The sequence below is a fragment of the Pangasianodon hypophthalmus genome, chromosome 13, assembly GCF_027358585.1.
Source record: "Pangasianodon hypophthalmus isolate fPanHyp1 chromosome 13, fPanHyp1.pri, whole genome shotgun sequence".
Lineage (NCBI taxonomy): Eukaryota > Metazoa > Chordata > Actinopteri > Siluriformes > Pangasiidae > Pangasianodon > Pangasianodon hypophthalmus.
In genome coordinates, this window is record NC_069722.1 from 3,238,092 (window position 1) to 3,262,526 (window position 24,435).

The 24,435-nt window shown below is 35.8% G+C and overlaps 2 protein-coding genes across 4 annotated transcripts; one reads left to right on the forward strand and one right to left on the reverse strand.

Moving 5' to 3' along the window:
- Positions 1-331: 331 nt before the first annotated feature.
- cd2bp2 (CD2 (cytoplasmic tail) binding protein 2) lies at positions 332-4,819 on the reverse strand. Its single transcript, XM_026916075.3, has 7 exons — positions 4,671-4,819; positions 4,013-4,088; positions 3,478-3,610; positions 3,171-3,328; positions 2,424-3,021; positions 1,596-1,681; positions 332-659 (listed from the first exon to the last, which is right to left on the reverse strand). The coding sequence occupies exons 2-7, from the start codon at positions 4,085-4,087 to the stop codon at positions 549-551; spliced, it is 1,161 nt and encodes a 386-aa protein (XP_026771876.3). The 5' UTR covers position 4,088; positions 4,671-4,819; the 3' UTR covers positions 332-548.
- Positions 4,820-10,127: 5,308 nt separating this feature from the next.
- On the forward strand, positions 10,128-18,979 carry pheta2 (PH domain containing endocytic trafficking adaptor 2). 3 transcript variants are annotated; one of them, XM_053239147.1, is made up of 4 exons: positions 10,128-10,431; positions 14,708-14,817; positions 16,465-16,762; positions 17,417-18,979. In XM_053239147.1, exons 2-4 carry the CDS (start codon positions 14,737-14,739, stop codon positions 17,869-17,871), a joined length of 834 nt encoding a protein of 277 aa, XP_053095122.1. In that variant the 5' UTR covers positions 10,128-10,431; positions 14,708-14,736; the 3' UTR covers positions 17,872-18,979. The 3 variants fall into 3 exon arrangements, with proteins under 3 accessions (XP_053095122.1, XP_026773073.1, XP_026773072.1); XM_026917272.3 differs by lacking the exon at positions 10,128-10,431 and adding an exon at positions 12,310-12,675; XM_026917271.3 differs by lacking the exon at positions 10,128-10,431 and adding an exon at positions 12,311-12,826.
- The last annotated feature ends 5,456 nt before the right edge of the window (positions 18,980-24,435 follow it).

Here is a 24,435-nt window from a genome sequence, read left to right on the forward strand (position 1 = left end):
GCGACCAATGAGAGGAAAGCAGGTCAACCGTTCGATTTACATCTGTACTCCCTGTAGAGAATAATTATAGTGCACTACATGAGGCGTAATGACCGTTATTTTATACCCTAGTTAGTGTGCTTATGTAGGGAGTACGAGGATATTTAGGATTCAGCCATTGATAGTGGGCGATTGGGGTTAACGGTTCACAAAATCACCTAATAATTTCAGTCCAGCCACCATATATATACATATGTATATTACACACACACACACACACACACACACACACACACAAACAAATACATGTATACTATACAGTACAATACTATACTATAGATGAAGTCAATGATCTGGCCAGCCACCAAAATCTTTATTTTAAAACAAATGTACATGGTATCAAATGGTGTGATGATAGCAAACATTTAATCTGGCTGTTTAATACACATGGATATCAGCAAAAAAAACCCACACACACACATAAAACAAATGCAGATAAGGGGGAATAAATCTCACATTAAAAATGCACTGCAAGTGTTGAAAATGAAGTAACGGAGGACGTGAGCGAGTCACGTATAAAGCTCGAAGTCCAGTCTTTTGGAGTTGTAGAACTGCGCGCCCTCCTGATCGACCCGTCTGCAGTACACGCCGTCTTTAAAGTAGCCCTGATCGACCCAGTCCTGGAGAAAAATAGAATAATGATAATATAAAAATATAATAATGTCTGAGAAAATCTGAGAACTTTACATTCATTAGTGAAACCTTGATGAACGTGTGACCTTAATTAATTTCAGGAAGCTTTTTTTTTTTTTTTGTAGTAAAATAAATCTCAACCCATAAATAAATGTCTGTGCCTGGTTTCGTGTGGCTGTTTAGCTCTTATTTACTGCAAACAGAAACCAGGAATCGGACGTAAAGTAAAGTAGTATGTAAAGGATCACCTCTGAGCGTCCTCTGTGTGAAAACAGTCACATCCCCAGCTGTTTTAAAGGACCACTAATAAATCCTCTACAATGATCTTTAACCATCATTTCATATTTACCATGTTGTTTATTTTTACTGTTTATTTGTCACTAGTGGTTCAGGCCATGGCTATCAAACATTTTGTTAATAAAACAATGACTCCATTTCTATCCTGGTCTTTGAGGTCTATCCTGGGCCTTGTACTCTTCTTTCTATACATATTATATCTTTACTATACTAAATGGTAAGCTAGCTTTCAGTATCAGTACCTATAGTCCAGTACTATACAGTATAGTACAGCAAGACTATTTCCCTTACATTCACACCAGCGAGCTCTGCTACTTCCTTTCAAGCTTGTAGTTTTCTTCCTAATGCCTCTATACGCATTCAGTGAGAGTTTGCTCCTCTTAGGCCAGGATAAGAGGAAACCACGGTTATAAACTTTACCTCCATTTTTGTTCATCAAAGAGTAAATTAAGTTAAGCCTGCAGGTAGGAACTACAGTTATGAGCAGGGAACTGAAGAAACGCTGGACCACACGTGCCATAAGATCGGTCCGAGGAATCACTGGAGCTATTTGTTTAGATTTGTTGCTTTACTGCATCATAAGAGTCTACACAAATAATCTTCAGACTTGACCTGAAGATTCTCACCTGCATCTGCTGGCTGCTGAAGGGTCCGTAGAGTTCAGAGTTCTCCTTGTTTTCCCATTTGTACTCCCACATCACTTCATCGCTCACTGCAGAGAAAAAAAGAAAAAACACAAGTTAAAAGACTCGCACCACGATGTAGACAAGAGCTGCGATTTCCTCAAAATTGGAGCATTTGGGCGGATTTTTCATCACTCTCCTTTCACAACACAGGTGGAGATGAGAAAAAGGGAGAAAGGATGTAAATTTAGTCCCAGACGTGAGACCATCATCACGTGCAGTCCAGAACGGAGGAATGATGAGGCGTGTCTTTTCAATAGTTAGCACTGATGAATCGTGGAGAATCTAACCAAGGACGTGAGCTAACAAGATTTCAAAAGTCAGTTCTGATTTCAGGCTGCATTTAAGACTACAGTTAGAAGGTGTGTGCTACAACGGGGAAAAACATGGCTGTGAATATGGACTCTCAAATAATTAAGACATTATTTTAATTAACGTGTTATACTGGATTACTCAAGGTAATGTATTCTGTACGTCTTCTCTCCTGTACTAAAATGCACATTTACACTACATTATGTTCGTCGTAGCCGCGCCGCTGAAATCACAGCTCTGTCTCGGACGCGTACGGAAAATGAACGTCTGTCTGTGTTTTTGATGCTTTATAGTGTGAGCGTAGGACAAGAAGTGAAATCGAGTTAAATATCACTAAGGCTAGATAAATAAAAATGTGAAAAATGACATTTTACAATATAACCGCTCCTTTTGTTTGTTTGACCAATAAGTGATCTGTGCTATTTCTAGCCCCGCCCACACAACACGCTCCCTTTTTACCTAAGCCACTATCTGCTTCCTCGTCCTTCTTCTTCTCATCTTTCTTCTTGCCGTGCTGCTCGTCAAACTGATCAGCGAACATGTCAAGCTCGTCCTCTTCCTCCTCGTTCTGTTTGGCCGCTGCGTCTCTTTCAGGCTGCTGCATGCCTTTCAGCCTGTACGCCAGTTTTTCATAAGTCTGCTGATAAATCTCGTATTCTCCGAGTACCACCAGTCTGTCGGCCAGCGCCGTGAGCCTGTCCAGCTTCTCCGTGTCTCTGATCGACGTCTCGTCTTTCTCATCCTCCCCTCCGTCCCGCGCTCGTCCCTTTTTCTTCCGTCCTCCCAGTCCTCCGAGTCGGCGGAGCGCGGCAGAGACGGTCTCTCCAGGCTGCAGCAGGTTCACCACGGCCTCCTTGAGCTGATACAGTGTGAACGAAGCCAGCGGGTCTTCCTGAGCCTCGCTCTCCTCCTCTTCCTCATCTTCTTCCTCGTTCTCATCCTGTTTCTCCTCCCTCTGTCTCTCCTCCTCAGCCTCGTCCTCATCTCCGGGTCGGCGACGACGCTTAGCCGAGAGTCCCTTCTTTTTCTTTTTCACCGGCTGCTCTTTGATTTTTACCTGCGCAAAAAGACAGAGATAACATTTCTTAAGCATTAGTGTAAACACGCTAACTAAGAACTAGCATTACAGTAAACAGGATAACTATGAACTAGCACTTTTGTAAACAGGTTAAATAAATCGCCATGGCGACGCTGGTGAGCTCGTACCCAGTCGATGTTGTCCAGCCAGTTGTCTCTGATGTCTTTCTCTTTCTTGATGAAGTAGTTTCCCTCCGAGTCAAAGTGACCCTCCTCCATTTCTTCTTTCAGGTTGAAAGGTGTGATGGGAACTCCTTCATCACAGTCGATCGTGGCCATTTCCTGACCTACACACACACACACACACACACATATATGTAATACCAAATGGATGCAATCCTGCAGGACATTATTCTATTTTTCATGCTGCTTTTTTCCATCAGCAGTGACAAAGTGATATTTGAATTGAGATTTTCTGGTGCGTAAACAAACGCACCTTCGATATCGTCGCTGGCCAGGATGTTGTATTTACTGTCCTTCTCTCCATCCTCTCCCTCGTCCTCCTCATCACTGTCCAGAGAGTGTTTCTCCTTAAACCTCGAGCCGGGTCCACTCACCTCATCATACATCTGCGGACAGACAGAGCACGCTGGGAATTTAAAAACCAGGGCATTACTCCAGAAACCTGGAATCCTATGACATTTTCGTGAAGTCTGTAACATGCAAATGAGCTGTTTGACTAAAAAGGTTCACAGTCTTAGTCTTGGAGTATTTCCATACAAAGATCTGAGCTGACTCTCACTGTTTTCTCACCAAATGGATACACGCTCCTGCATGTTGACAGCTTGTCGATCAAAAATAAGCCACGCCTCCTACCTGGTGCACGTGAGGACGTCACGTGACTCAGACCTGAACTCTAACATGGTCAGATTACTGCTGCTTGTCATTTGCATGCAAATGCATTTTTATTAGTGTTTAAGAGAGAAATGACTCCTGTGAAACACACACACACACACACACACACACCATACCTTCTTTTTCGGTACCTCGTCATCCAAACTAAACTCCTCATCACCATCTTGAAATGTGACTTTCCTTTTGGACATTCTAAAAGATTATTAGAGCATATCGTCATGTTTGATTCAAAATAATATCCATAAATAATAATAATAAAAAAAATATCAGAATTGACTAATGTGAGCTAACAACCAAATACAGGCTAATAATATTGCTTAACTTCGTACATAAACTAATATAAACAAAACTAATCCTAAATATTAAGCATATAGTTTATGCAGCAATATTAATCACACATCTATACAGCTAAATAATAAAACGTGTAAAATCTGCACACGTTTTTCTTCCACCTGAATTACGTCAAATATCACGTCCTGTACCATTCTTTACTATGAGTTCACCGTCCAATCAACAGACGCCTCAAGAATTACCAGCCAATCCCAACACAGAATGCGCGATACTTTTAGCCAATCACCGCACAGGAGGCGGGATCTACCGAAAACGTGTAGGGAAACAAAACAACGCGACTCGAACGCATTAGCTAGCTAGCTAGCCATTAATTCCTTTAAAAGCAACTTTATCCACAACTAGATGACAAAACAGGCTGCTTTGTATTTTGAAGAACAAAACAATATAAGAAAAATTGTGCAATGCACTATTATCTGTGCTTACCTGGATGTTTTGGTTGCTATTCCCTCTGCGCCATTCAACCTACAAACGGAAATGACGTATTACGTACTGCTGCGTCTTCTTCTTCTTCTTCGCATGCTGGAGTTTATTACTTGGAGGTGTTTGGCATTAGCGCCCCCTACAGTACTGGCAACAAATCACTGTACAATATTAGTAAAATTAATATATATTTTTTGTTTTGGCTTTTATTTACGAATACGAGTTTAATGTAATAATAGCAGTGAATGGCCAACAATTAGCCTCATGCAAACTGCATGCTGAAACAGTTCAAACTGTAATTATCAGTTTAGAAAACTTTGTCTGACTTTACCAGTGTACGAAGGCAAAAAAAAATCCATTTCTACATATTATTTATTTTAAACTGGTTTAAATTGGATTAATATTTATGTATGCCTTAATACATAACACATTTATGTATATCTTTAATGTGAGAACATAAAAAAAAAAAAAAAAACAGAAATAAAATGTAATACTGGGGAAAAAAACATTCATAAAAAAAATGGATAAAAGCTCTTCCAGCAATTATCACCTTTAAAAACAAATTACTGTACATTAATTTTAAAAACTGTGCACTTTTTGGAAAAAGATATTGCCTCAGTTAATTAAGAAAGAAAGAAAGAAAGAAAAAGAAAGAAAGAAAGAAAGAAAAAAATGACTGATTAATTAATTAATTTATTAAAATGGCTTTATTTTCTTATTGCTCAAATTTCTCAATGATTATATCAAGGAGAAGAGATGTCTTTGCAGCTGTTGCATCCTTACACAAGTCTAAGTCTAACGATAATAATCTAAGCTTAGGTTTTCGGTAGAGCTGTGTCATAATGTGTCCTAGAGATCATCCTTAGCTGAGATATTGAGGTTTCTGTAAACAGCTGTATAACCAAAATTTATTGTGTGCCATGACACAAAGATGGCCATTTTGGTTAAACCAAGCCACCTGTATTGGACCACTTGAGATGGAATGACCCATAAGTAAATAAGTAGGTTTTGATGACCAGCTTTACATACAGTCATAGGTGAGAACTGATGACATGGGTAGGAATTAATTGTTTGTATTTGTGTTTAGAGACACTGCCAGAACTGAGACTGAAATTTCATCTGGTGCATGTAGTAAGAGGAAGAGAGCATCGACTGCACGTTACACTAGTCACATGGTAAAGGTCCAAATTTGACACCGCGTTGGAATTAATTGCAAAGGCTTTGGCTGACAGTAGGGATGATGAGGTTTTGTTAAAGATGCAACAAACCCAGCATGCCCATGAGGAAAAACTGTTTGAGATGATGATGCAGTCCAGAGCAATGCTGGCGTCTGCCCAACACCCCCCTGGAAACTCAGCTTTCTTATAACTTTCTATTTCTAGTAATTGCTTGTTTAGTATCTTCAGACTGTTATTCAGTTCTTTTCTGTTAATTCTGAAGATGTTCTGGTGTTAAATTACTTGAACCACTCAAGCAGCAACACTAAAAGTACTTGGTTAATACCTTTCTGTCATGTTTTCTATGTAAAGGCTTACTTCTTTGACGTCCTTGTTAAGTACATATTTGGCTTTTTTCTATGTGTCTTTATCTACACTCCTGTGTACTTCATCCTTAGCAAGAAATAAATAAAAGAATTTTGAAATAAAAGATTGCATAAGTATTCACCCTCATTGTTGCAAAACCCCTACATTAGTTCTGGTGCAACCCATCACCATCAGGAATCACATCACATAATCACATAATTATATAATTTTAAATTATAGTGCCACGTGATCTCATATGTGCACATGTTCCTGGAAGTATTGCAGGGTTTATTACAGTACACCTAAACCTGAGTATAAAGCTTCCTGTCACAAGCATAAACCGGTAAATACTGAGCCACACATGGATCGTAAGAATGTCTGCCAAATAAACAATAGTAAATGACTCATCAGAAATAATCACGCACTCGGCTCTAATTGTGTGGAGAAATACTGCGTAAACAAGTATTTCCTGTGTTTTGGTGTTTATAGTTCATTTCATTATTTTAAAAGTCTGAAATTTTTTAAAATTTTATTCTTATTTTTATACTTATATATTCACGTAATCCATCCATATTTAATACTGTGCACACATTTACATTTTTTGTGCTTTTTTTTTTTTTTACTACTTGACTGTTACAGAATGTCGTATCACATGAGGAGGACTATTTGAGATTATTTTAACAACTTCATCAGTGTGTGACGATTTGAGTCTGCATTTTAGGATGAGATTTATTTGACAATGTATTTACATGGCTGATCTAAAGAGAGTTGTGTAAAATGAACATTGTTGCTCTTATTTTAAAAAGAAAAACAGGGGCAATGCAGGGCATTTTTTTTTCAAGGTGGTGTTGAGGGTGTTGACAGTGAAAGTTTGTTAAGAAAAACTATTGGGAAAAGGAACTGAGAAAGTGAATAAGTGACTTTCAGTCACCAGGCCGACCCACGATAACCTGCTGCCTCATCACAGCTACTGTAAATACTATTTTACACTCACATAAATTGTGCTGCTATTTTCTGATGTCTTTCTTTCTTTTATTGTATACTTTATGCATGTATACATCCTAGACCCTTTTTTTTTTACTTAGGAACAAGAACAGAAGATTGCCACTACAATAAGGCAAACATTACACAGTACAGTACAAATTAAAAAAAAGAAACATAAGTACAATAAGGCAGAAAAGAAGAAGATTTTCAGCAAAAAAAAAAAAACTATCCAAATCATCAAAAAGTGTAAGTAAATTTCTTGCATCATCTCTCTTCACACATGTCTGTGTCATATAGAAAGCGTCTCAGTTAGTAGGTCTATGTGGAAAAGAAGAAAAGATGCGTATTCACATATTGAAATGAATGTCTGTTTGCCTGAGACCAAAAAAATTTTATAAGTATTAAAAATAAATATAAACGCCACTAAAATTGCCACTAGTACTATGCTACTAGTCAAATCTAGTCACGAGTTCAGCATGTTTCCGAGAAGATACCACAGGAACGGCCCACTGCTGTATTTGCAACTTCAGAGGTCAAAATTTCCTCAAGTTGGATCAGCACTTGATCCTAAATGTAATTACACTGTAGTTTCATTAGTACTTAGTACTAAGATTACTTGGAGGTGTTTGGCATTAGCGCCCCCTACAGTACTGGCAACAAATCACTGTACAATATTAGTAAAATTAATATATATTTTTTGTTTTGGCTTTTATTTACGAATACGAGTTTAATGTAATAATAGCAGTGAATGGCCAACAATTAGCCTCATGCAAACTGCATGCTGAAACAGTTCAAACTGTAATTATCAGTTTAGAAAACTTTGTCTGACTTTACCAGTGTACGAAGGCAAAAAAAAATCCATTTCTACATATTATTTATTTTAAACTGGTTTAAATTGGATTAATATTTATGTATGCCTTAATACATAACACATTTATGTATATCTTTAATGTGAGAACATAAAAAAAAAAAAAAAAAACAGAAATAAAATGTAATACTGGGGAAAAAAACATTCATAAAAAAAATGGATAAAAGCTCTTCCAGCAATTATCACCTTTAAAAACAAATTACTGTACATTAATTTTAAAAACTGTGCACTTTTTGGAAAAAGATATTGCCTCAGTTAATTAAGAAAGAAAGAAAGAAAGAAAAAGAAAGAAAGAAAGAAAGAAAAAAATGACTGATTAATTAATTAATTTATTAAAATGGCTTTATTTTCTTATTGCTCAAATTTCTCAATGATTATATCAAGGAGAAGAGATGTCTTTGCAGCTGTTGCATCCTTACACAAGTCTAAGTCTAACGATAATAATCTAAGCTTAGGTTTTCGGTAGAGCTGTGTCATAATGTGTCCTAGAGATCATCCTTAGCTGAGATATTGAGGTTTCTGTAAACAGCTGTATAACCAAAATTTATTGTGTGCCATGACACAAAGATGGCCATTTTGGTTAAACCAAGCCACCTGTATTGGACCACTTGAGATGGAATGACCCATAAGTAAATAAGTAGGTTTTGATGACCAGCTTTACATACAGTCATAGGTGAGAACTGATGACATGGGTAGGAATTAATTGTTTGTATTTGTGTTTAGAGACACTGCCAGAACTGAGACTGAAATTTCATCTGGTGCATGTAGTAAGAGGAAGAGAGCATCGACTGCACGTTACACTAGTCACATGGTAAAGGTCCAAATTTGACACCGCGTTGGAATTAATTGCAAAGGCTTTGGCTGACAGTAGGGATGATGAGGTTTTGTTAAAGATGCAACAAACCCAGCATGCCCATGAGGAAAAACTGTTTGAGATGATGATGCAGTCCAGAGCAATGCTGGCGTCTGCCCAACACCCCCCTGGAAACTCAGCTTTCTTATAACTTTCTATTTCTAGTAATTGCTTGTTTAGTATCTTCAGACTGTTATTCAGTTCTTTTCTGTTAATTCTGAAGATGTTCTGGTGTTAAATTACTTGAACCACTCAAGCAGCAACACTAAAAGTACTTGGTTAATACCTTTCTGTCATGTTTTCTATGTAAAGGCTTACTTCTTTGACGTCCTTGTTAAGTACATATTTGGCTTTTTTCTATGTGTCTTTATCTACACTCCTGTGTACTTCATCCTTAGCAAGAAATAAATAAAAGAATTTTGAAATAAAAGATTGCATAAGTATTCACCCTCATTGTTGCAAAACCCCTACATTAGTTCTGGTGCAACCCATCACCATCAGGAATCACATCACATAATCACATAATTATATAATTTTAAATTATAGTGCCACGTGATCTCATATGTGCACATGTTCCTGGAAGTATTGCAGGGTTTATTACAGTACACCTAAACCTGAGTATAAAGCTTCCTGTCACAAGCATAAACCGGTAAATACTGAGCCACACATGGATCGTAAGAATGTCTGCCAAATAAACAATAGTAAATGACTCATCAGAAATAATCACGCACTCGGCTCTAATTGTGTGGAGAAATACTGCGTAAACAAGTATTTCCTGTGTTTTGGTGTTTATAGTTCATTTCATTATTTTAAAAGTCTGAAATTTTTTAAAATTTTATTCTTATTTTTATACTTATATATTCACGTAATCCATCCATATTTAATACTGTGCACACATTTACATTTTTTGTGCTTTTTTTTTTTTTTACTACTTGACTGTTACAGAATGTCGTATCACATGAGGAGGACTATTTGAGATTATTTTAACAACTTCATCAGTGTGTGACGATTTGAGTCTGCATTTTAGGATGAGATTTATTTGACAATGTATTTACATGGCTGATCTAAAGAGAGTTGTGTAAAATGAACATTGTTGCTCTTATTTTAAAAAGAAAAACAGGGGCAATGCAGGGCATTTTTTTTTCAAGGTGGTGTTGAGGGTGTTGACAGTGAAAGTTTGTTAAGAAAAACTATTGGGAAAAGGAACTGAGAAAGTGAATAAGTGACTTTCAGTCACCAGGCCGACCCACGATAACCTGCTGCCTCATCACAGCTACTGTAAATACTATTTTACACTCACATAAATTGTGCTGCTATTTTCTGATGTCTTTCTTTCTTTTATTGTATACTTTATGCATGTATACATCCTAGACCCTTTTTTTTTTACTTAGGAACAAGAACAGAAGATTGCCACTACAATAAGGCAAACATTACACAGTACAGTACAAATTAAAAAAAAGAAACATAAGTACAATAAGGCAGAAAAGAAGAAGATTTTCAGCAAAAAAAAAAAAACTATCCAAATCATCAAAAAGTGTAAGTAAATTTCTTGCATCATCTCTCTTCACACATGTCTGTGTCATATAGAAAGCGTCTCAGTTAGTAGGTCTATGTGGAAAAGAAGAAAAGATGCGTATTCACATATTGAAATGAATGTCTGTTTGCCTGAGACCAAAAAAATTTTATAAGTATTAAAAATAAATATAAACGCCACTAAAATTGCCACTAGTACTATGCTACTAGTCAAATCTAGTCACGAGTTCAGCATGTTTCCGAGAAGATACCACAGGAACGGCCCACTGCTGTATTTGCAACTTCAGAGGTCAAAATTTCCTCAAGTTGGATCAGCACTTGATCCTAAATGTAATTACACTGTAGTTTCATTAGTACCAAGTCTTTTTTTAAAGTGATTTCCCAACACATCTGAGGGAAATATAGATTTATCAGATGATTATGTCTTATTTTCCACTGTCATTTTCCTTTACATAACTTAACATTTAACACTTACCTAGCTAAATTGCTAGCTACTTTGTAATTATAGTGTAATTTCAGTCATAAAGAATCTTTTAAAAAGTAATTTAACAATATATATGAAGAAAATATTGATATATTAGATTATTATTTTACAGTTTCACTGTCATTTTTCCTTATATAATGTTCATTAAAAAGTACTAAGAGCTTCCTAGCTACATTGCTAGCTAGTTTGTAATTATAGTGTAATCTCAAGTAATTTAACAATATATATGAGGAAATATAGATATATTGGATTAGTATTTTATGGTTTCACAGTCATTTTTCCTTATATGATATTCATTAAAAAGTACTAAGGGCTTCCTAGCTACATTGCTAGCTAGTTTGTGATTACAGTGCCATCTCAGAAACACAGAATCTTTTAAAATGTAATTTAACAACAATATGTTTGAGGGAAATATTCATATATTAGATGTTTATTTTCTTAGGTTTATTAGTTTATTTCTTAGTTTATTACGTTATTTTCTATGATATTGCTCATAAATAACCACTAACAGCTTCCTAGTTACATTGCTAGCTAGTTTCTAATTATAGTGTAATCTCAGTCATACAGAATCTTTTACAAAGTAATTTAACAATATATATATATATATATATATATATATATATATATATATATATATATATGAGGAAAATATTGATATATTAGATTATTATTTTAAGGTTTCACTGTCATTTTTCCTTATATAATGTTCATTAAAAAGTACTATTAAAAAAACATTAATAGCTTCCTAGCTACATTGCTAGCTAGCTTGTAATTATAGTGTAACATATGGTAATTTCAGTCACACCAAACCCAGTCCTTTTTAAAGTAATTTACCGAGATATCTGAGGGAAATATTGATATATTAGACGACTGTGTCACATTTCCACTGACATTATCTTTTACATTGTTGTTTAACAGCTACCTAGCTAAACTGTTAGCTTTTCCATTTAGCTCAATGCACTGTTCCCAGCATGTTTTCTCACAACTTTAATAATTTAGGGGAGTGTGTTGTGTTTGTCTTTCCCCACTGAGTTTCATTTGAATTGTATCCTGCTTAGAAAATGTAAAAGTGTAAATAAAATTGACAATTTTAACCCTTTTTTGAAAGTCTTTATTCATATAAAGTTAAGCAGTAGCTACATTAATGGACGCTGTATAATGTGCCTGTATAAAATCCCCAGCTTTCGTTCAAATTTCATCAAATTTCGGCATTTGGGACATTTCTTTCTTTTGGACATGCATTTCAGAGTTCTATGTTTTTAATATATTTTGAATGAATATAACACTAATGTGTTTGCACTATCAGAATTGATGGCTAATTTTTTTTGTCCGCTTGCTGCATGTCTTCCTTTCCTCAGTTTGGTCACCATAGCAACAAATTTACTGACATACTGTTAATTTAGCATACATAAAGACTTGACTCTTTATTTAGGAGAGAAACTACTACGTATGAACTGTATTTCTTTGAAATATTTGTGTGCAAAACCGCTCAGAAAAGGAAGTGGTTTATGAAACACCGTTAGCCGTTTGGCTAACATCAGCCGTCGCAGTGTAGCGGTTTCGGTTACCAGGAACTGGGTCGGAGTCGGACGCGTTTATTTATATTTCAACACAGGTTTCAGCTCAAGTCCTGAATTACTCTGTAACCACTACACCAGTGCACTCCATAGTGTGTGACGCAATAGCGTTCTACGCCCTACATAGTGCACTAGATAGTCAGTAGACAGCTATTCGGGATTCGGCCAGGTGGAGTCACAACTCCGGTAATATGAAACCTGAAAATATCTTTATTGTTTATCAGCTGCTTGTTTAGCGCACAGTGTCATCAACAGACCATTTACTGACCCGAATTAACGCTTTATACATCTGAAAATGGCTTTGAAGGATATTTAGGGCATAAGGACAACAATACAGGTAAGTTTAAACTATCAGGATGTTCTGTTAAAGGGACCATCCAAGAAATTTCAATGCATTTAATGCAAAGGCATGAGAATATTAAATTACAATATGGGCAAAGCATTTCCATTATTGCATTATATAGGCTATATTTATCATATATTCATCTATCACTCATAATTAATATTTGATGTATAGTTTAATGAGAAATGTATTCAGATGTAAAGGTGCAGATTCCTGTGAATATGGACCAAGATGTTCTTTAATATAGATAGAATAATATTTGTAATATTTCTGTTATTTATAATATAATATCTCAGAATTCAATAAATGCATGAGCTGAAATATTATTCACTTTGAAGGAAATTGTTGAATTAATTCCTGCTGTGTTGAATTCACTCTTTTTGTGGATGTAAAAGTACGCCTACATGATAGGCTGAGCTTTAATTCAGGGTTTAACGTTTGATTAACATTGTAAGAATAATTGAATATATAAATAAACATAAAAAATAGAAATAGATAAACACACACTATGATAAATCTTTGCTACATCTACTGTTATTAGTCAAGTATGCTGCAGTTACTTTCATCTAAAGTCTTATTTCTACCACCTGTAGTGTAGATAGTTACAGATAAATCAGTGATATTAATTATATTTCATGTTATTACTTAGTAATTATTTTGTATTTAGATTCAGTGAACAGTTATTACAGAGCACTTGTTAAATTTTACACACATATTTGTATAAAATGCACAAATGCACACTGTTTAGTTGTTTTACCTTACACCACAGCTCTGTTGTATTCTGGATTCTGATTGGTCAGAAGGTGTTGATTAATTTTCTATAACAGCAGCTCTGACAGTAATGCAGCTGTAAGTCACAGGTTTATATTAATGCACTCGTTCTATACGTTATCGTTTCTATAGTAACAGCTCATTCACAGGGACATGTATGGCAGATGTTCCACATAAACTAAGACTTATAATAAACAGATAAAAAATGTGTCGTTATTTAACAAAGAAACCTGTGTAATTGTTGATATGGCGATGTTTTCTGTAAGGAGATGTTTATTTAACATTTTATGGAAGGAGTCTCCAGTGTCAGCGCTTTGTAGCAGAGGTAAATCTGTAACTTTAATTTTTCCGACATTTTCAGGACGGAGGTGTTTACACTTATTTACTTCAAGAGTTTATTGCTGGTTATAGCTGCTATAACGTAAGTGAGAAGAGGAACTATGTTGTTTTGCAGATGTTCCACAACATTAAATAGAACATAATAATAATAATAAAAATAATCATTGGCAATTCAATGTGGTATAAGAGGAATAAAACACTTTGGGATGTGCTTTGTAATCAATCATGTGACACTGTTGTCTTATATTCCTTATTCCTTCCTTGTATTGTGCATATCTGTAGTTTAGTATTTCAGATTATAATCATATAACCTTATAATCTCTGCATATACTTTAAAGCAGCGGTTCTCAAATTGGGGTGCAGGTAACCACAGGAGTGTGTGAAGCACAGTCAGGGGGGTCCACAATAAAAAAACTTTTATTACAGCATTGGAAATCACAAACCACTATTATCAAAGCTATTATATTTATTTTTGAGTTGAAATATCACCATTACAATGCTGATTTGATTCAAAATAACTCAAAAACAAGTCGGTCTTCAGGAATAAGAAGCTCTGTGCATCTAATAAAGAGCCAAAATATTATTGTACACATTTTAAAAAATGAGTCTGATATTTAAATATCTGGGTTATGTTCATAATAAATCTGTACTAAGAGGGTCCATGGAATTTACAGTTTGTGAACTCCTGCTATAAAGCATCTGTATTAATTCACACCAATTGTCCTAATTCATCGTTTTTTTTTTTTGTTTGTTTTTTTTCCCCAGTAAATTCACATGATCCAAGCAGTGCTGTGATGAAGATCCACCGGAGAATCTTAACCCACTACCTGTCCTGCACCTCACCGGTGGATAAAGAGGGATATCTTTATAAAAAGGTTCATCAGCTGTGTGTCATGTCCTGTTTAGTTACTCGAATTATGTACAATAAAAGCCTCCTGTGAGAAAAAAGTTCTCTTATAAGACATGCAGTTTGCATGATGCTAAACCAGAGACTGTAACCGTGCAACACTAAAACACACCAAACTGAACGAGTGTATAGATTTAATCTTTGGCTGAATTATCACTTTAACTCGTTGGGTCTGTAATTAGTACGTACATATGCAAGTGTGATCATTTGCCCTCATTACTGTCCTCTTTTTTTTTTATTAATAAAACCCAGCTAAATTTACAATTGAGGTCTTGTGCATGACTATAAAATCACGTCCTGGAATATTCTGTCCTTTATACTTTTCCCTCTGCAGTTTACATTCTGATAAACCTGTTCTTCATGCATAGCTCTTCTTTAATGACAATGCGTGCTTTGCAATGTTCAGCTCAATAGACCTGGCATGCATTAATGGGTGGGTCTGTTTTTGTAACGAGGTCTTATGCAATAATTACCAGACTTATCTGTCACGTCCCATGTGACATTTGGCAACTAATGGGAGAGAAAATGTCCTGTAATAACCTCCTCACTTTACATTGAAAAGTCTCGTAACAATGAGTTGTTGGTCGTGGCAGTGGCTATAAATTCAGGCGTCTCCTTTCACTTTCCATCAGTTTAGCCACAGAGACAGACACAGACACACACACACACACCACTGACCAGGTTAGTGCTGGGAGTTTTTTATTTCTCTTGGAGATTTGCATATATTTTGATTCAGTAGGCTTTTTTTTATTACAGTAAATGATGTGGTTCTGCTAAAAAAATTATGTTCTAATATAAATGTGCTTTTTCTTGCATAGTAAATTGTTTAGTCAATGAAAGATAATTAAGACATTGAAGTCAGAAATGTGTGTATATGTGAATTGAGCATTGTTTTGGAGAAAAAAAATCTAGCTCTAATTGCAAAGTCTTGATCATGACACTAAAACTGCTGCGTGTCAGATTTATTATGATCTGAAAGCAGCTTAATATGTTGCTATTCTTTTATTTGTTTTGTCTGCGACACTGAAGAAAGTGTAATAAAAGATTAAGAGTTGCTCAAAACTATTGACTGGCAGCATATATGTATATGTAAATGTATATGTATAAGGAATAAAACATGATGGGGTGTGCGGTTATAGGAAAATAATCAGCAACATGGTGGTGAGATGCAGCCATTAACACCATGAAATTTGTTATTTTCCCAGGTCAGCAAGTTCCTCTCCACAATTTGTTAACATTAACAGTTTTTTATTTATTAAAGAATGACACATTTTACTTTTTATTCATTTATAGTTATATTTAATGTTGTTGACTGTCCGTGAAACAGGTTAGTTTCTGTGTTATTTATATTATAGCAGCGATAAACAGTCATTTCCTCACCACCCTTTCTTTTTTGACCTTACTAAAACAAAAAAATGCAGCTTGACGTGTTATAAAACCACAAAGCATAAACATCTGCCTTCCTGATTCTTTCCTGTCATAAAACGTAAAGTTACAGATTTACCTCTGACTGTTACTCGTCAAACATCTCCTCCTTCTTTGTCAAAATAAGATTTTTTAAATCTGTTTATCTATCTATCTGATGAATGTTCTTCCCTCCATGTGCATTTCTCAGAGAGGGAGAAACACATCGTACCTACGCCGCTGGTTTGTCCTGAAGGGGAACCTGCTGTTCTATCAGGAACGTCCAGCCGACCGCGGTCTGCTCGGTGTGATTGTGCTCGAGGGTTGCGTCGTTCAAACAGGAGAGTCAGACGTCTCGTTCTCTCTGGTGTTCACTGGCCCAGGCCTTCGCTCATATCAGCTCACCGCAGACGATCAGTCGAGCCAAAAGAGCTGGGTGAACGCTCTCCTGTCAGCCAGCCACATCTACATCTCACTGCTCGTCAGAGACCTCGCACACCTTTACCAAGGTTAGCAACAAGAGCCTAGAGATAACAGTAGTAATAGTACAACATTAGGATCAGTTTATGGTTTCTTACCCATCTAGTCTGACATCTGCTTACACTTGATTTTTGGGTTTCAGATTTGTGGGTTTCTGAGCTAAAGTTGCTGACCTAACATTCCTGAGCTTAAGTTCCTTGGGTTTGAGTTCTTGGGCTAAAGTATATTTTTTGGTTTCTGAGTTTAGGTTCCTGGGCAAAAATTTCTGGGTTTAAGATCCTGAGCTAATTGTCCGGGGTTTTAAGTTCCTGGGCTAAAGCCTCTGGATGTAAGTTCTTGGCCTATAGTTACTGGGCTAAAGTTCTTAGGAAAAAGTTTCTGGGTTCAAGGTGATGGGCTAATATTCTTGGGCTAAGTTCTTAGGTTAAAGTTCCTGGGCTAAAGTTCGTGAGATAAAGGTCCTAAGCTAAAGTTCCTGGCCTGAAGTTCTTGGGAAAAGTTTCTGCCTTTAAGTTTGTGTGGTAAAGTTCTGCTCTTGGGCTAAATTCCTAGGTCTAATGGCTGTGCTGACATTAGGTTAAGGCTCCTGAGCTAAAGATCCAGCTCTAAAGTTCTCATGGTGCCATAAAGAGTGAAATGATCTGGATTTGATTCTTTCTTTACTCCACCTCTTTTTTAAACAGAAGCTAAAGAAGGGAAAAGCCTCGGCGATTCTTCTCATTCTTCCACATCGACAGATTCCTGTGTGAAAATGTCCAGCTCTGTCATCGCTGCTTTCTACGCAGGATCACCGTATTTGGCTCAGTGTTCTGACCCGACATACAGAGAAACGAGAAGCTACAGTGCGAGCAGCGCCTACCCTGGTCACCACACCTACCATGCTCCATCTGTGCCAATCAGATCGGCTAATAAACGACCACCAAAACACTGGCCCAAAAGAAATGCCCATGTCACACCTCTAAACGGGCCCGCCCCTAAGTACGGGGAGTGGCCTTTAGTGGGATTCGACCCGACGGACGAATTCGTTAAACTGCACGAGTATTACGGAAATGAGGTGAAGCAGGTGAGAGCTGATTGGCTGAAGAAGAAACAGCAAGAGGCAGGCCATATTGAAGAGGATCTTATCGATCTAGGGTGATTTAACTTATCTGGATTTCTCACACACCTGAACTGTCTCAGTGTGAAATAACAGATTTTTCAATGATAAGAACTGCATACAGTGTCGTATTAATGTTTGGTAACCGATCCACTTTGATTTTTAGACCAAGCTGTGTATGTCCTCTCTTTTATTCTGCGCGTAATGATTACAGAACATTTTAAATACTGCAGATGAGATTCAGCTGAAGTATTCTCAGGCAACAGAAAAGAGAAGGTGATACTGAGGTAGTATCTAAGGAAGTGAGTAGAGATTCTAGTTGCGCTGTGACTTTTACAGTAAATGATCGTGAAGATTTTCTCTCTTCCTGTTCTGAATGCCTCACCGCACTCCACTTCTAGATTTCTGTTCTCAAAACAGAACAGGAAACTGAAAATGCAAAGATTGACCAATTTAAACAAGGACACAAGTTAGTTCATTTTCCATCTTACCCCAAACTATAGTAGACAAGCCAAGAAATATCAGACGCAATTCGGCTGATGACACAATCACAATGTGATTTTTATTCCTGGTAACGCTTTTTCATGAAGGTTCCCTTAACTGGCATTATTTAACACATTAGTTAACGTGAACTAACCATGAACTTCAGCATTAATACACCATCAGTAAGATTAAGAAAGTAACTAACACCTGCAGTACATAACATGCAGTGAGTGACGGCATGATGCAAATGCGTAAATTCAAAGTGTACATTTTTAAGGGCAATCCATGAAGCGATGTCAGGGGTCCAAACAAGGCTCAGAGCACCAGCAGGCAACATTAATACAGAAAAAACAGGTGAGGGTCAAAACCTGGAAGATATACAAATTTCAGAACATGACATGGACTTAATAAGACAATAAATGCATGATAATACCTCACAAAAATACTGATACAAGAGGGTATAAATAGACAAACAAATCAAGGACTGAACATGGAACAGGTGATCACAATAGGGCAACTAACCAATGACAGGAACGGAGTGGAGACAGGACCAAAACAGACACAAAGACACATGGCAATGTAAACTAAATTACATGACGTGAAAACAGCACTCGTTGGGCTCGGAACTGAGAGAGAAAGGGACTTTCTGACACATTAATTGATTTTTTTTTAAAAATAATAATATATAAATATGCCAAATAATCAATACCCACATTAACCAATGAGTAAAATTAAGCACGCAGTGACTGACAGGAACACCTTAACGGACATGTTCGCGGTTGTTAACTGGCAAAACTGATGCTGAGGCTGAAGCAAGTTTTAATATTTATACCTGAGTTCAGAAAGTTATCAACATTTACATTCTGAACATGCTGTAATTGAATTACAATTGAATGTAGGTGTATTTCATTAACATTTAAACAAACATCAGTTAGGACATGTGGTAATTTAGTTAATTTATACTTATGGTTTATTAATTCTGAAATTCATGGCTTGTTAATGTTAATATATTCCAGGGAGTAACTACAGTAATCACTGTAGATGTAGCAAATATGTACATACGAACCAAATATGTACATATAGTCTACAAATGGTGTTCATGATCTATATATAGAGCCGTCCAATGATTTAGGCATGCAGTTTGCACAGTGATAAAATTGGTAGCTATAACCTTTAATCAATTGTTATTACCCTTGTAGCTTGAAACAAACTTCAGCAAATACGTCTTGGATGTTTGACTACATAAAGGAAATTACATTTTTGGCCAAAACTCTCCTTTAACTAAGTTTGGACTTGCTCTACATAACAGGTACCACTGATGCCAGAATCCTTTAATCTACAGTATTAAATTTATTAAACCAGTCCAAACTCAGAACCCTTCTGTTCCTGTAATTCAGTATTACTGAGAATGTTGATGCTAAAGGTCATTATAGAGGACTTTCTCATTTATTTAAACATGAATATTACAGAATAACCATAGAGTCGCCTCTCCATTGAGCTTATTGCAGGTAAAATACCTCATATTTGACGCTTGATAAACTTTTATACGTGTATCATTAAGGTTTGCTTCTCTGCTTCTGCTTCACATTCCTTAATCTGTAGCTTTATGCCTTTCTTGATCAGACTGTTATTGAAAGATTGACCAATATATTTTTATATTATAGTGTATTTTTTTGTTTGTTTTACAATAATGTAATTGTCATCATGTGCAGCTCAGTATGAGGTGTATAAGTATAACTGGTTGTTAACGTCTGAAGTGTAAGCCATAGACTGTATATAATAACATTTATGGTGCAAATAAAGTGTGAAGATGATTTAATGGCCAACAGGGGCGCTATTTTCTCTGAATACAGGTTATCAGTTCAGGTTTTCCTGCTAAAACATTAATTTAACCAAATGGAAAATATGAATGGAACTGAATTGGTCAGTTTTATGATATTCCTTTTTTTTTTTTTTTTTTTTTAAGAAATGACGTGATTGTAAACCACCTTTTTTTTTTTTTTTTTTTTTTTTTTTAACCTCATTCATTCAAATATGTCAGAACAAATATCAATAAACTTTATATGAAGTTCACAGTTGTATCTTTCTTTCAGAGGTAAATACAGATTTTAAGGGTTTTAATGTTTATGAGAAAAGACCTCTATAATACCTGAATTAATTAGAGTTCTGATTTTATAGTTTACATATATTATACTTTTACATACAAAAATTTGATTGATTCAAGTGCAAGTGATATGATAAATCTCATTTTATTCCGTTAGATAGCAAGCGCAGTAAAGATCATGAACATTTAAGAATATGCCTTAAATTCCTCTCAGAAATCCTAACAAGCTAGGTTGTGTTCTCTAACTAGCTAGTTTTAGCTATAGAGATTATTAGCATTTATGAATATTACTTGAATTCATGTCCGAAATCCCGTAAGTATAGCTCACTCATGTTCTCTTGCAAATTACTGGTTGCACAATTGCACTATTTGTCCATATAGTACACAATAATAGAAGGGATTTATTTATAATTGCACTGTCCGTTGCACCCAGATGAGGATGGGTTCCCTTTTGAGCCTGGTTCCTCTCATGGTTTCTTCCTCATATTGTCTCAGGGAGTTTTTCCTTGCCACCGTTGCCTCTGGCTTGCTCATTAGGAATAATTGACACATTTACAAAATATTTTGTGTGAATCCATTTAGTTCTGTAAAGCTGCTTTGTGACAATGTCCATTGATAAAAGCGCTATACAAATAAAATTGAATTGAATTCTCTTGCTAACTAGCTTTAGTTGTGTAGATTATTAGCATGTATTAATATTACTTAATTTTTTCTCATAAATCCTGTCAGGATAACTCACTAATGCCATTATGCTAGCTAGCTTTATCTGTGGAGATTATTAGCATTTAAGAATATGACTTATTCCTCTCAGAAATCCTGTGAGGGTAGCTCATATTATCCAGCTAGCTAGCTTTAGTTGTGTAGATTATTAGCATTTATAAATATGACTTAAATTCATGTCATTAGGTCTGTGAGAATAGCTTACTTATTTAACGTTATCCAGCTACCTAGCTCCAGCTATAGAGATTATTAGCATTTATGAAAATTACTTGAATTCATGTCCAAAATCCTGTAAGGATAACTCACTAATGCTATCTTGCTAGCTAGCTTGAGCTGTGGAGATTATTAGCATTTACTGAGAGGAATTTAAATATGACTTAAATTCCTCTCAAAAATCCTGACAATTCAGCTCATGTTATCCTGCTAGCTAGCTTTATCTGTGGAGATTATTAGCATTTATGAATGTTACTTAAATTCCTCTCAGAAATCCTGTAAGGATTCCTGTTCTCACTTACGTTATATCAGCTATAAACATTCGTTCTCTCACTAGCTGCTCTTTTGTCTTGAAGATAATAAGGCAATACAAACAAACAAACAAACAAAAAGCTCGTCATGTTACAGAAAACTTCTCTGGCCTGAAGACTTTCCTGTGTTGGAGAACTTACTGTTACAAAGCACTAACACTGCAGACTCCTTCCATATTAAATAATCTTAAATATTAAATAAACGTCACCTCACTGTACAAGTAATTTGTTAGTATAGAAAAGATAACATATTAGAACGAGCGCATTAATATAAACCTGTGAATTGCTATTACAGAAAAAGAATCAACACCTTCTAACCAATCAGATAAGAGAATTCAACAGCGCTGTGGTTATATAATAAATGTATATAATATTTAAAAAAATAACAATAATAATGTGCTTCAATATATATAATAACATGTATATAATAACATGTATATAATACACATACATAACAATGTAATATGTGTACATATCTAACAAGGTGCTATTCAGGAAATAGGTATTTTTATTTTCAAATGTTTGAACAATCAGTGCACGAATCACGCGATTTGTTGCATTTGAGACCGAGGCATAGTTACAGAGGCACAGTGACATTTGTAAAGGACTGAGACGTCAAAGGTTAAACATGGAGGTCAGAGCTCACAGGAAGTGTGAGACAGGTGGTTAGGGGAAAGTGAAAACAAAAACTTTCTCCAGACACTAAAGCACTGGTCCAGTGTCACTGTAGTGCATGAAGAAATAAAAAGTGTTAAATAAAAATGTTTTAATTGGCACAGGCAAAATGGAGATGACAGTGTGGAGTGACATTTCTTCTAGTTCCTTAGTTCCACTCCTACCTGCCCTGAGGAGAATTCCCGAGGAATTTTGGGGCTTATGATTGCTTATATGGATCTACACTGAGATGAAGACAAGATAGATTAGTGACTTGATAATAAATGTTACACGTGTGTTTCTATAAAATGTAAAGAGATCACCCTGTGGTAATGGTGAACACTGCTTGAGCATTATTAAGGAGGAAGAAGACAAGGAAACTCACAAGCAGTTTGTTTTGCTATTTTTGGTGCCTCTCAGCTGCTTCCCAGAAGCCTGCACACACAACTATAAAACCCCCAAAACACACCCCTGAGGAACTCCTGCAGTCGCCACCATCTCTCCTCGATATTCCCTTCGTTCGTTTGTCTCGGCTAATCCTCACTGGCACACACAGCTGTGGCCGGCTTCACACTACCACAGATCAACTTTCACTCTGAGTGAGTGAGTGAGTGAGAGAGAGAGAGAGAGAGAGAGAGAGAGAGAGAGAGAGGAGATCCTGAATATGGACACAGCCATAGGAGAGATCTTCGTCTGCGTCTCTATACTGGGAAGGGCATTAAACCTATTTTTGATTGGGACACACTTAAGAAGTGGCCACTAAATACAGTCATCATCCCCAGGGAAGAGGTCACTATCTGCGTGGAAATTATTTTTAAATTAACTTCTGATAAAATGCTAAGTCTGAATTTTAGATTTTCAGGTGATAAATATAAACAGAATGGCAATTATCTCATAAGCAACTGGGCTTTATTATTAAATAAAAAAAGTTAACCACGAACAGTAAAGAAAGACCTCGGAATTATCCCTGGACTAAAGCGCTGTTTGGACAGTTCTGTCTGTGTGTGTTGGAAATTTCCCAAAATAGTCTCCGTTATTCACTGTTTACACTTTTTACAAAGTGCTTTTTTCTCCTGAAGTGTCACACAGGCTTCACGCTTTCTGTACGAAATTTAAATTAAATCATGTCTTGAAGAGAGAGAGAGAAGCGATGAGATATGATTTTGCAAAATGATGCATCATGATGATGCATCATGATGAAGCAGACAAATCATTGTTTTGTCTGCTTCTTTTATTATTATTACTATTATTATTATTATTATTATTATTATTATTATTAGCTGTTGTATATTACTATGGTAACAATGTCCACTTTTACAACTATTAATCACTATATACCTCAAATATTCTCATCATGTTCAGCTACGATGAGATGTTTATTTGAATCTTGCCTCCTTATTATATTTTGTGTATTACTATATGAGTCTAAACTCTATTTTTTTCTCTTTTCCATTTTAAAAGAAAGAATTGACTGCCTTTTTGATCCATAAAATAAAATCTTTTTCAGTCCACAGTTTTTATCACGTCTTTTTTTGGGGGGCCTAAAATGAAAAAGCTAAATTTAAAAAACTCTTTCTCTAAGAGAAAAACCTGACAAACTTGTAGGTGTAAACTACACACAGGTAATAGTGAAGAAAATCAACTTAAGCACCTGCACAACTCGGGAAACTTTTTCCATATACATACACGCTCAGTCAAAAGTATTTGAACCCCTGGAGTTATGTTTTATTAATCACAGTATTATTAGTTTAAAAACGCATGAATTGTTTTCATGCCAGCGATGAAGCAATGCAGTGATGCAGAATAGCAATTAAATAAGGTAAGGTAAACTTTGAAGAAATTTATTAACTGCACGCTCTCAGATCCTAATGTATCTCTAAATGAGTGTTTTATTAAAAAGTAAAGCCATTAAGCATATAGATAAAAGACTCGCTACATAGACAGCACTAGTATTAACTGTAAACCGTAAATATGTGGGGTGTCTAATCTGAGTGATAAAACTTTTTCTAGCTCTAGATCATTCCAATAAAATAGTCATTTCTAACATTCCTTAGGTCACTAAACATTTTATAACAGATATTTCTCCATTCCCTTATGCCTTGGTTATATTTTCAAATTTTA

Coding starts and splice junctions, on each gene's coding strand:
- pheta2 (XM_053239147.1), top strand. CDS start 14,737: ATGAAGATCCACCGGAGAATCTTAACCCACTACCTGTCCTGCACCTCA. Junction 14,818..16,464: donor AGGGATATCTTTATAAAAAG/GTTCATCAGCTG, acceptor TGCATTTCTCAG/AGAGGGAGAAACACATCGTA. Junction 16,763..17,416: donor CCTCGCACACCTTTACCAAG/GTTAGCAACAAG, acceptor TTTTTTAAACAG/AAGCTAAAGAAGGGAAAAGC.
- cd2bp2 (XM_026916075.3), bottom strand. CDS start 4,087: ATGTCCAAAAGGAAAGTCACATTTCAAGATGGTGATGAGGAGTTTAGT. Junction 3,022..3,170: donor GGCTGGACAACATCGACTGG/GTACGAGCTCAC, acceptor CTTTTTGCGCAG/GTAAAAATCAAAGAGCAGCC. Junction 1,682..2,423: donor GGAAGCAGATAGTGGCTTAG/GTAAAAAGGGAG, acceptor TTTTCTCTGCAG/TGAGCGATGAAGTGATGTGG.